At 45.9% G+C, this 12,970-nt stretch overlaps 1 protein-coding gene across 4 annotated transcripts; it reads left to right on the top strand.

The window, feature by feature from the left end:
- Positions 1-9,468: 9,468 nt before the first annotated feature.
- Positions 9,469-12,574, top strand: LOC125547703 (F-box/FBD/LRR-repeat protein At5g22660). Of its 4 annotated transcripts, none has more exons than XM_048711505.2 (5): positions 9,469-9,753; positions 9,853-10,768; positions 11,469-11,516; positions 11,606-11,674; positions 12,223-12,574. In XM_048711505.2, the coding sequence occupies exons 2-5, from the start codon at positions 9,881-9,883 to the stop codon at positions 12,397-12,399; spliced, it is 1,182 nt and encodes a 393-aa protein (XP_048567462.1). In that variant the 5' UTR covers positions 9,469-9,753; positions 9,853-9,880; the 3' UTR covers positions 12,400-12,574. The 4 variants fall into 4 exon arrangements, with proteins under 4 accessions (XP_048567462.1, XP_048567460.1, XP_048567463.1 ...); XM_048711503.2 differs by having other exon boundaries at positions 11,358-11,516; XM_048711506.2 differs by having other exon boundaries at positions 11,606-11,795; positions 12,223-12,394.
- Positions 12,575-12,970: the final 396 nt, after the last annotated feature.

The following is a 12,970-nucleotide window of genomic DNA, read 5'->3' as shown; positions in this document are numbered from 1 at the left end:
CACCAATTTCTTCACTTTCAAAGTCTTCAGAAAGTCTTCAGAATACCAAAGTCTTCAGTCGAAGATATTCATTTTTAGGGGTCGACTTTTCCTGTAAATATCAAACTCCTCATAGACTTATAGACCTGTGTACACTCACACACGCATTAGTCCCTTAACCTATAAGTCTTCAATACACCAAAATCACTAAGGGGCACTAGATGCACTTATAGCTTCACACACCCGTTGGTGTTCGCCCCCACGCCAACTCTGAGTCTGCTAACAAGAACTTGCTCCAGCCGTACTATGTTGAGAAGGTGCTTCCCAGTGGCAAGTCGACTTGGGTGTTGAACTCCTTCCTGGATATCATGCATCACATCTTCCGCAACACTCTGTTTCCACGCATTGGCGACAAGGACAAGGTTCATTCCTATCTGGTGGACATGATGCTCCTGTGCGCGGAGGCACGTTCGTCTCAGACTCAGCCAGTTGATGTCTCACACATCATGTGGTGTGAGCTTCGGTTTGCAGTGTTCACCCGCAAGGTACCTATCTATGGACCGTACCTGTTTCTGTTGATCTCCACGACTTGGGAGAAGATGTACCCTGGTGATGAGTTCCTTGCTCCAGACTGGATTCGGCATGAGTCCATCAGTCTCCGCGTCAAGCCCAACTGGGCCAACACTACTACCCGTGCTGAGGCATCTGCTGCTAGGAGGGCTGTTGGTGAGGAGGAGGCTGGTGCAGAGAATGTTGCTGAGGACCATGCTGCTAGGGCTTCCACACCTTCCTCTGAGCCGTCGTGGGCCAAGAAGTTGAAGGACAAGATGAAGACTCTCTTCTGCATGCAGGCGAAGGGGCAGTACAGGGCTCACATGGCATCCAAGGAGAGTCGCCGCCGTGACAAGAAGGTCATGAGGCTCTTTGAAGAGGATGTCTCTAGCGGTTCTGAGGATAACATCACGCCAGAGACTGCATGGATGGCGAAGCAGGGTTACAAGTGGACTAGTTCTGAGGAGGACATCGAGGAGACCGTCCCCGCCGCCGAGTCTGACGAGGAGGACGAGGAGCAGTGGGATGATTTCTCTGCCTGAGCCACCCCGTGTGTGTAGGTGTCCTCTCTGCCTTTTTGGCGTCTCGATGCCAAAGGGGGAGAGAGAGTAGGGATTTGCGTGTTTGCGAGTCGTGTCGTGTTTTGTGTTTTTGCTTTGTCGTTTGGACCTCGTTTGCCTTTGTTTGGTTTGTGCCTTTGAGACTTATCCTTCATATGGTGTAAGACATATGCACTCTATTCTATCTTAGTTAACTTATGTTTGTGTTATCTTGTCTAGTGTTAGCCTTCCTATTGCAAGATATGCCTTGTCTCTATAATATAGGGGGAGCTTTGATCCTAGTATGTGTGCCGTGCAGTCCAAAGCGCCCATTTAGTTGGCACACATCTAGGGGAGCCCGTCTATATTCTAGAGAGGAGGGGTTTGCATTTGCTTTATATTTTTTCCCTTGTGAAAATCCCGTATTGACATCAATCCACCAAAAAGGGGGAGATTGTAAGGGCATATTTATCCCTAAGGTGTTTTGGTGATTGATGACAATGCGTTTGCGGACTAATCGTGTGCCTTGAGTATCCCAGATGTTTCATTGCTAGGCACAAGACGGTTTGGTGCCCCTCGAAGACTCTTGAAGACGGCGTCTTTTCTACGTTTCTTTTTGGTGGATTTGAGTCGTAGGAAAGCCGTACTATTAAGAGGGGGTCCACGTCGGAAAGGTTTGGGTGGAATCATCACGTACACGTTTCCTTCTAGTCCCCTCCTTTCCCCTACACCTTGGAGCATCCTCCGTTGTTTTATCTTCACCTTGTTCTGGCTGCCGTGTTGGCTTGCGGTAGTACTGCTCCCAGGTGAGCGGTAGTACCGTAGGCACCAGCGGTAGTACCGTGCTGTGGCGCGGTAGTACCATAGGTGCCCATGGTAGTACCGCTCCTCTCGAGCCGCACTACCGTGGCCCCCAGCCCAAGTACCGCTTCCTCGCGGTAGTAGTGGCGGATGTAATTTTTTACATCCGCGCTACCACGGTAGTACGGATAGGAACACAGATATGATCCAACAAAGATAGGAACACAAGCAAGCAAGAGATATAGCACAAATAATCTTGCACAAGTAAAGGCACGAGATAACCAAGAGTGGAGCCGGTGGAGACGAGGATGTGTTACCGAAGTTCCTTCCCTTTGAGGGGAAGTACGTCTCCGTTGGAGCAGTGTGGAGGCACAATGCTCCCCAAGAAGCCACTAGGGCCACCGTATTCTCCTCACGCCTCACACAATGCAAGATGTCGTGATTCCACTATTGGTGCCCTTGGAGGCAGCGACCGAACCTTTACAAACAAGGTTGGGGCAATCTCCACAAGTCAATTGGAGGCTCCCAACGACACCACGAAGCTTCACCACAATGGACTATCGCTCCGCGGTGACCTCAACCGTCTAGGATGCTCAAACACCCAAGAGTAACAAGATCCGCTAGGGATTAGTGGGGGGAATCAAATTTCTCTTTGTGGAAGTGTAGATCGGGGCCTTCTCAACCACTCCCGAGCAAATCAACAAGTTTGATTGGCTAGGGAGTGAGATCGGGCGAAAATGGAGCTTAGAGCAACAATGGAGGTTAGGGTTGGAAGAGATAGTCAACTCAAGGAAGAAGACACCCCTTTTATAGCTAAGGACAAAGATCCAACCGTTAGGTGGGCAACCCTTCCGCGGTAGTACCATGCTCAGCTGCCAGGCGGTAGTACCGCCCCTCTGCGGTAGTACTGTGTCGGGTTTTTGCTTCTTCCATTTACCAGTGGAAGTAGGCACGGATGTATCCTTATCCGCGCTCTTCCCAGGCTAGGGGTTTCCTGCCTTGCGGTAGTACCGCAAGGGGGAGCGGTAGTACCGCACCCGCGGCAGTACCGCCCTCAGCACTAGTGCTACAGGTCTGCCCTAGCTGCTGCTGGTGCTGTGGTAGTACCGCGGGCCTGCACGGTAGTACCGCGTGGCCTTGTGGTAGTACCGCTTGTCAGCAAGCGGAAGTACCACGTGGACCTGCGGTAGTACCGCTAGTCTGGGGTGGTAGTACCACTGGTCGTGGGTTGTTAGGTCGATAACGGTTGGATCTTTGTCCTTAGCTATAAAAGGGGTGTCTTCTTCCTTGAGTTGACTATCTCTTCCAACCCTAACCTCCATTGTTGCTCTAAGCTCCATTTTCGCCCGATCTCACTCCCTAGCCAATCAAACTTGTTGATTTGCTCGGGAGTGGTTGAGAAGGCCCCGATCTACACTTCCACAAAGAGAAATTTGATTCCCCCCCACTAATCCCTAGCGGATCTTGTTACTCTTGGGTGTTTGAGCATCCTAGACGGTTGAGGTCACCGCGGAGCCATAGTCCATTGTGGTGAAGCTTCGTGGTGTCGTTGGGAGCCTCCAATTGAGTTGTGGAGATTGCCCCAACCTTGTTTGTAAAGGTTCGGTCGCCGCCTCCAAGGGCACCAATAGTGGAATCACGACATCTCGCATTGTGTGAGGGCGTGAGGAGAATACGGTGGCCCTAGTGGCTTCTTGGGGAGCATTGTGCCTCCACACCGCTCCAACGGAGACGTACTTCCCCTCAAAGGGAAGGAACTTCGGTAACACATCCTCGTCTCCACCGGCTCCACTCTTGGTTATCTCGTGCCTTTACTTGTGCAAGATTATTTGTGCTATATCTCTTGCTTGCTTGTGTTCCTATCTTTGTTGGATCATATAGGTTGCCCACCTAGTTGCATATCTAAACAACATACTTTGATGCAAAGTTTAAATTGTTAAAGAAAAGCTAAAAATTGTTAGTTGCCTATCCCCCCCTCTAGTCAACCATATCGATCCTTTCAATTGTCATATTGCTTTGCATGATCATGTAGTTGACATCGTATTTGTGGCAAAGCCACCTCTCATAATATTTTCATACATGTCACTCATGCATCATCGCAATCCCGGTACACCGCCGGAGGCATTCATATAGAGCCATACTTTGTTCTAGTATCGAGTTGTAATCATTGAGTTGTAAATAAATAGAAGTGTGATGATCATCATTTTTTAGAGCATTGTCCTAAGTGAGGAATAAAAAAGAGAAAGGCCATAAAAAGAGAAGGCCCCAAAAAAAGGAAAAAAGAGAAAGGCCATAAAAAAGAGAAAAGGCCCTAAAAAATGAGAGAAAAAGAGAGAAGGGACAATGTTACTATCCTTTTACCACACTTGTGCTTCAAAGTAGCACCATAATCTTCATGATAGAGAGTCTCTTGTTTTGTCACTTTCATATACTAGTGGGAATTTTTCATTATAGAACTTGGCTTGTATATTCCAACAACGGGCCTCCTCAAGTGCCCTAGGTCTTCATGAACAAGCAAGTTGGATGCACACCCACTAGTTTCTTTTGTTGAGCTTTCATACATTTATAGCTCTAGTGCATCCGTTGCATGGCAATCCCTACTCCTTACATTAACATCAATCGGTGGGCATCTCCATAGCCCATTGATTAGCCTCGTTGACGTGAGACTTTCTCCTTTTTGTCTTCTCCACTTAACCCCCCTCATTATATTCTATTCCACCCATAGTGCTATATCCATGGCTCGCGCTCATGTATTGCGTGAACGTTTATAGGTTTGAGATTACTAAAGTATGAAACAATTGCTTGGCTTGTCATCGGGGTTGTGAATGATGAGAGCATTCTTGTGTGACGAAAATGGAGCATGACTAAACTATATGATTTTGTAGGGATGAACTTTCTTTGGCCATGTTATTTTGAGAACACATGATTGCTTAGTTAGTATGCTTGAAGTATTATTGTTTCTATGTCAATATGAACTTTTGTCTTGAATCTTCCGGATCTAAATATTCATGCCACAATTAAGAAGAATTACATTGAAATTATGCCAAGTAGCATTCCACATCAAAAATTCTGTTTTATCATTTACCTACTCGAGGACGAGCAGGAATTAAGCTTGGGGATGCTTGATACGTCTCCAACGTATCTATAATTTTTGATTGCTCCATGGTATGTTATCTACTGTTTTGGGCAATATTGGGCTTTATTATCCACTTTTATATTATTTTTGGGACTAACCTATTAACCGGAGGCCCAGCCCAGAATTGTTGTTTTTTTTGTCTATTTCAGTGTTTCAAAGAAAAGGAATATCAAATGGAGTCGAAACGGAACGAAATCAACTGGAGAAGTTATTTTTGGAAGGAAAGCTACCGGATGGACTTGGACCCCATGCCGGGAGCCAAGGGAGGTGCTCACGACGGTGGGGGGCGCTGCCTCTTGGGGCCCCCGAAGCTCCACCGACGTACTTCCTGCACCCATATATACCCACGTACCCTAAAACTTCCAGAACAGACAATAGATCGGGAGTTCCGCCGCTAGAAGCCTCTGTAGCCACCGAAAGCCAATCTAGATCCGTTCCGGCACCCTGCCGGAGGGGGCAATCCTTCTCCGGTGGCCATCTTCATCATCCCGGTGCTCTCCATGACGAGGAGGGAGTAGTTCTCCCTCGGGGCTGAGGGTATGTACCAGCAGCTATGTGTTTGATCTCTCTCTCTCTCTCGTGTTCTTGAGGTGATACGATCTTGATGTATCGCGAGCTTTGCTATTATATTTGGATCCTATGATGTTTCTTCCCCCCTCTATTCTCTTGTAATGGATTGAGTTTCCCCTTTGAAGTTATCTTATCGGATTGAGTCTTTCAAGATTTGAGAACACTTGATGTATGTCTTGCCGTGTGTATCTGTGGTGACAATGGGATATCACATGATTCACTTGATGTATGTTTTGGTGATCAACTTGCGGGTTCCGCCCATGAACCTATGCATAGGGGTTGGCACACGTTTTCGTCGTGATTCTCTGGTAGAAACTTTGGGGCACTTTTTGAGGTTCTATGTGTTGGTTGAATAGATGAATCTGAGATTGTGTGATGCATATCGTATAATCATACCCACGGATACTTGAGGTGACATTGGAGTATCTAGGTGACATTAGGGTTTTGGTTGATTTGTGTCTTAAGGTGTTATTCTAGTACGAACTCTAGGGCTGTTTGTGACATTTATAGGAATAGCCCAATGGATTGATTGGAAAGAATAACTTTGAGGTGGTTTCGTACCCTATCATAATCTCTTCGTTTGTTCTCCGCTATTAGTGACTTTGGAGTGACTCTTTGTTGCATGTTGAGGGATAGTTATGTGATCCAATTATGCTATTATTGTTGAGAGGACTTGCACTAGTGAAAGTATGAACCGTAGGCCTTATTTCAACGCATTGCAATACCATTTACGCTCACTTTTATCATTAGTTACCTTGCTGTTTTTATAATTTCAGATTACAAATACCTTTATCTACTATCCATATTGCACTTGTATCACCATCTCTTCGCCGAACTAGTGCACCTATACAATTTATCATTGTATTGGGTGTGTTAGGGACACAAGAGACTCTTTGTTATTTGGTTGCAGGGTTGCTTGAGAGAGACCATCTTCATCCTATGCCTCCTACGGATTGATAAACCTTAGGTCATCCACTTGAGGGAAATTTGCTACTGTCCTACAAACCTCTGCACTTGGAGGCCCAACAACGTCTACAAGAAGAAGGTTGTGTAGTAGACATCATAGTGTTTGTAACTTCATCATCATCGTCAACACGCCGTTGTGCTGACGAAACTCTCTCTCGTCCTCAACTGGATCAAGAGCTCGAGGGACGTCATCGAGCTGAACGTGTGCTGAACACGGAGGTGCCGTATGTTCGGTGCTTGGATCGGTCGAATCGCGAAGACGTTCGACTACATCAACCGCGTTACTAACCGCTTCTGCTTTCGGCCTACGGGAGTACGTGGACACACTCTCCCCTCTCATTGCTATGCATCACTTAGATAGATCTTGCGTGATTGTACGAGGACAACATTTTTCAGATACTTGTTCAACATTCTTCAAATGTTTATTGAACAGTAGTTTTTGTAATATATATGTTTACAATATTTTAAAGTAAATATGGGCCCATCGATGTGCAGCTACCTCGACGTGAGCCTTCCCCCAGGTCTCGCTGAACACGAGAAATAGACGCGCCCTTCCAAGAGCAACTAGTTGACGAGCACTCTGAGCGCTCCCTCCCGATCAACGCGAGAAATAGACACTCTCCCATCCAGCAGCAAACCCTCGCCCGCGCCGACGCCATCGTCCATTTTTTCCGGTGACTCTGACAGCTGTCGGGGCCGCAACATCCTCTCCGCAACGCCGCCACCTCCCACGTCGCCCGCCACTATCGTCTTGCCGCTAGGGAACCGACAGCTTCCCAACCCCGCTCCCCCCTACACAGCCGCGGCCACGACCAAGAAACCGCCTCGCCGCCCCGGCCAGATCCTCACCGGCACGCTCGTCGGACGCCCGCAGGGCAACTAGCTGGTTCGTGCGTGCTGTGACTCCCTTCGCCGGCCGTCTCCTTCGTCGGCACACGCAAGTTGTTCGGCAGTTTGTCAAGGTATAAAATGGACTCCGCCGACGAGTTCTTTTTTCACAATTTCCTTTGCGACTCCGATGATTCGTCGTTCGATGACGAGGAGGAGATATTGGCTACCGTGCTGCTCCATCACCACCTCGCCAGCGCCCGACGTTCCGTGGCTCCATTCCGGGCCACCTTCCGGCGTTTTTTTGGACCCGGCTAAGCCCCCTCTTGGTAGGGCTAGAGCGACAACAAAGAAATGGTCTTCTAAGGTTTGGAAATTTCACTACCTTCTCTCGAAGAGCCGTCCATCTACTTACTGCCCGTGACCGCCTTCCTGTCGCCTGCCTTTGTCTCTCCCCTCTTAGTGAACCCACTTTCATTAGTAAAGCGGTTTTGAATCCGTTCACTTCTTGACTTTCCATGGTTTATTAGAGAGCAGGTGGTTCTCGGTTCCCCGCATTTGTCTACCCCTTCTGTTCTAGCGTTGAATCGCAACCGAGAGAGCGGGCCTTTCCTTCTTTGGAAGGACTATTTTGACACAACAAATCCGTTATTCAAACATCAGAAATTCCGCCATCGTTTCCGTATGAGTAGGCATCTTTTCAACTGTATTAGAGAGGGGGTGGTTGGCTATGATGACTAATTTGAGTGCAAAGAGGATGCCGTTGAAAAGATCGGTTTCTCCTCTTATCAGAAATGCACTACCGCCATTCGAATGCTTGCATACGGAGTGCTCGGTGATCTCATTGACGAGTACGTTCGTATGAGCGAGTCTACATGCCTAGACTTCTTGTATAAGTTCTGCAAGGCTGTTATTGCTGTGTTTGACCCTGAGTACTTGAGAAAGCCGACTCCTGAAGATACAACCTGTTTGTTGGCGATGAATGCCAGCAGGTGCTTTCCAGGGATGCTTGGCAGCATAGACTGCATGCACTGGAAGTGGAAGAACTGCCCTTCTGCTTGGCAAAGGCAGTATAAGGGCCATGTCAGGGCTTGCACTGTCATACTAAAGGCCGTGGCGTCTCAAGATTTCTGGATCTGGCATTTTTTTTGGCATGGCCGGATCACACAACGATATCAACGTGCTTCAGCGGTCGCCGATGTTTGCTAGGCTTGTTGAAGGCAAAAACCCACCGGTGAACTTTACTATCAACATCCATAACTACGACAAATGATACTACCTAGGTGACGGTATCTATTCTCAGTGGACCACTATTGTGAAGACAATCCCCAACACTGTCGGAGAGAAGAGGAAAAGATTTGCCCAAGAGCAAGAGAGTGCTAGGAAGGACGTCGAGCGTGCCTTTGGTGTTTTGCAATCTTGATGGGGCATCGTTTTGTATCCTGTTAATACTTGGAGCACGCAGAAACTGTGAAAGGTGATGACTGCTTGTGTGATCATGCGCAATATGATCATAGAAGATGAGCGTCCGGAACGCCTGTACGATCAAGGGTTTCAGTTTCAAGGTGAGAATGTTGTGCTTGAGCATTAAGGAGCGGCAACATTTGAACAGTTCATCCAATTTCATCATGACATGCATGATTGGAAAACTCACGTGCTACTGCAAAATGATTTGGTTGAGCATATGTGGGCTCATGTTGGCAACCAATAGATGTATCTTCTTTATTCGGCTTGCAAAACTATGCGAGACATTTTTTCTTTTATTCGGCATGTAAAACTATGCTATTTTGTTCAATTGAAACTATGTTATTTGATTATATGTTTGAATGCAAAAGTTGCGTGTGAAATAATGCAAAAAATGAGTAATTTGTTGAAATAGGACGACCAGCCGGTCACGCAGGCAGGCGCATATGGATCGGTGCGTTGGACGCACTGCCGGCTCAAATCTAAAACAAAAAGGACAACGGGCAGGCGGTCGATTCAAACAAATAAAAAATGGATAAAAGTGGATAAAAACATAGTCTGTTCGGGTCATCATGTTGAAGTTGCTCTATGGCGAGGACCCGATACTTCCCTTGTTGGTGTTTGACCAAAAAAAAGATGGGCTCTTGGTTCCCTTTTTTGGCAGACTGGTGTCAACGCCGTCGTCTCGCCTTCCTAGTCTCGCCTCGTCTTCGGATCCGCTCCTCTCCGTTGCTCGAGGCGACGCATTAATGGAGGAATGCTTGGGGGCTGGGAGGCGACGCGGTAGAAATTGGCTCCCTGTTGCCTTCCTCTCTCCTCCAACCGCGAACAGAGATGGCCTAGGCGAAAGCTCCCCTCTATTCCTCCTCGGACAGGCCATCGACCTCGGCCTTGTGCTGCGCGGTGAGGCGACTAGAGGTACGTGAGGTTACGCGGTGTGAATCTTTGCTGCTTCTCCATCTCTTCCGCTGGCCGGCTCTGATCTCACCCATTCCCTGTACGTCGCCTCCGATGTAGCTGCTGCGCCACCCACCTGTTCGACGGAATGGCTCGCAGCAAGGACCGCTTCGAGGACCTGCCGGACGACGTGCTCGAGCTGCTCTTGTCGTTCTTGCCCACGCGAGATGCAGTGAGGACATCCATGCTCGCTCCCCGCTGGCGCACCCTATGGAAGTCCGTGCCAGCCTTGCGCCTTGACGGTTCTCAGTTCGAGAGTGCCCAGGTTTTCAGCAATTTCGTCAATAAGCTGCTTGAGCACCGTGACAGAACATCCCATCTTCATGAATGTGAGATCTTTTTTATTTCAAAATACTACTATGGGAGGTTCGATCGTGAGGACAAAAACGGTAAGGCACGCCGTGAAGTTGAATCGTGGGTCCAGTATGCTGTCTTGTGCCGAGTGCCAGTGCTTCGAGTTCTAAACTGGGGTGATAATTATATGGAGTTATCCAGCAGCAGTGTCATCTCCAAGCACTTGACAAGGCTAGAGCTTTATCAGCTGGTATTTTACGAAGGCCCTCTAGATCTTTTCAGCTGCGAGGCACTAGAGGTGTTAGAGATGGAGGACTGTACTATCAACCTTGGGGATATCTTACCCAAATCTTTACGACATCTGAAAGCCAGGGAATCAAGATTTTTTTCCTGGGACTGGAAATGGGATACACGACGCAATTGCATTTCTGCTCCAGGTCTGCTTACCTTTGAACTAGCTGACTGTGTGGGGTGGACTCCGTTGCTTGAGAGCCTGCCATCATTGGTGACATCATTCATCAGGATTAACATGAATTGTGAAGATGTTTGTATGTATAATGAGTACCGTGGGGATTGTGGTGATGGGTCATGTGAAGGATGCTATGGTGAAGATGGTCGTTGTCTACTTCTTGAAGGGTTGGCATCTGCTACGAATTTAGAGCTGATAAGTGAATATTCTGTGGTATGTTTGCTCCTTTTCTAACTCCTTTTGTTGATTGCCATCCAACATTTGCATGCATGTATCAAATAGTATCAACTAACCAAAACATGCATGTTAGACTTGTTCGTAATGTCCAATTGTGTGTTTTTCACAAATAAGTATACTCTTATGGTCATCATGTGACATCTCCAATAATTGGGTTGTGAAGATGGCACTACATTATAATTTATTGATAGTTGATACTCCTCACCTCGTACTATACATAATAAGCATATGATTAAGATATGTTTTTTGACTAGACCAAAAACTTGTAAAATCTGGTTTGTGTAGCTCTCTATATGCTCAAAATTGATTACCTGAAATAAAAACTCAAGAAACCTTATTCAAATCAGCATTACTGAATCATGTTTTCTGAAGTACTGCCTCCTTTCACAAATATAAGATGTTCTGACTTTTTTCTGAATCGGATGTATGTAGACATGTTTTAGCATGGTTGTTCACTAATTTCAGTCCGTGTGTAGTCCATATTGAATTATCTAAAACACCTTATATTTGTGAGCGTAGAGAGTAATAACTTGTGTTGTTTTTAAATTCCCTGCAATTTGTTAAGATTTTCAGAAAGGACTTGAGATGGAACCCTATGTTTAGCAAGCTAAAAACTGTGTTGTTCAATGATTGGTGTCTGACTGCAAACTTTGCTGGACTACTTTACTTTCTTCAGCACACACCAATTCTTGAAAAGCTTGCCCTTCAACTTCCATCTCACGAGGTATATGTTTTTTCATATATGATAGCTTTTGTCGCTGAACCTAACATTTATAGCTGATTCATTTGAGTAAAATCATATGTTTTCAACAGTATTTGGACATCATATCAAGTGGAAGCTACAACCCAGCAGAATATTTCTTGGTGTCGAAGCATCTGAAGGTAGTTGAAATCTATTGTAGGAAGGAGTCTGAATGGATTAATCAAATTGTGAACATCCTTGGTATTCATGGAGTAACTTCTGCGCAAATTAGCATCAAACATGATTTTTGGTGTTCTTTCAGTAAGTAACTAATACTACAATTTGCTAATGTTTATTTAGTCTGCATATGTGCCATTAAAATCAAAAAGTAAACCTAATGGACTTTAAATTATTTAGTAAATTGAGAAATTAAAAAAGTCTATTTGAATGTTGTATGATATCCACGTTACATATTTTATTGAAAATTATATTTTTCCAAAGGAAGTTTTATATTTTTACTGAAAATGGGATTAGGCCAAAGCAAGTGAAAAAAGAAAATTAGGCAAATGAACAATGTGAGGCATTTGTTCACTATTTAGTTGAAATGGATCATTTTATAGCTCATCTTTCCAAAACAATTTTTTATGCAGTATTTGCTTGACTTCAGTGCCGGTTGCTGTGGACCGTGCCTTCTCATGTTTTGGTCTGCACTTTCATGTGCTCATTGTGCTCTCTATGTTTCACGCAGGGTTCAGTTTCGAGCAGCCGAAGTAGATCAGATGGTCTACTATTCCTGGTTATTCAGGCTTTGGTGTCCCTGAATCAATGTTGGCAGCATAGGCTTTCTACGTTTTGTCTACCTGGATCGTGCGCATGTCCTGTTCCATCCATATGCAGGATGAACTCCCGTCGAGACGCAGTTTGAGTAGGTTCAAATGTCGATGCAGTAATGTTGCACCTTTGGCCGGTGTCAGGCCTCGACTGATTTACCTATTGAAGGCCTATGATCTATTATATGTTTATAAGCAACTTGTATGTCTAGCTTAACTTGTGTAAAATGGTACCTGCACTGTTATATGGAGTAAACATTCATGACGCCATGATACTGCTTTAGTTTTTTTTGTTTTCTTCGCGTCACATGTTTGGCACTCCGCACTTGCTAAGCATGCTTGTTTGTCATTCTGCTCGATCGGTTCTACGGGACGAGAATGAGATCAATGTGCATGCCATTAGCTATATATAAGTAGTTCAACACTTCAATTTGTGGCCTTCATAATACCGAAGTGCAGTTAGTCTGGCTCCATTTTCCGTTAACAATGATCAGTACAAGCTATGTTGCTGGTCATGGCTTGCTTTTGGAGTAACAACCTGCTATGTTGCAACTTGGCTGACTTTCTGGGTGGGCCGAGCATGTCATGGAGTAGAATTATTCCTTTCTCCTGGGCAAGATATCAACGTAGCAAATGCACACTTTGAATGATGGCACAATTTGATTT

The sequence above is a fragment of the Triticum urartu genome, chromosome 3A, assembly GCF_056163025.1.
Source record: "Triticum urartu cultivar PI428250 chromosome 3A, HENAU_Tu73, whole genome shotgun sequence".
Taxonomy (NCBI): Eukaryota; Viridiplantae; Streptophyta; class Magnoliopsida; order Poales; family Poaceae; genus Triticum; species Triticum urartu.
This window is presented reverse-complemented; position numbering and strand designations above follow the sequence as displayed.

Coding starts and splice junctions, on each gene's coding strand:
- LOC125547703 (XM_048711503.2), top strand. CDS start 9,881: ATGGCTCGCAGCAAGGACCGCTTCGAGGACCTGCCGGACGACGTGCTC. Junction 10,769..11,357: donor TGATAAGTGAATATTCTGTG/GTATGTTTGCTC, acceptor CAATTTGTTAAG/ATTTTCAGAAAGGACTTGAG. Junction 11,675..12,222: donor TGGTGTCGAAGCATCTGAAG/GTAGTTGAAATC, acceptor TGTTTCACGCAG/GGTTCAGTTTCGAGCAGCCG.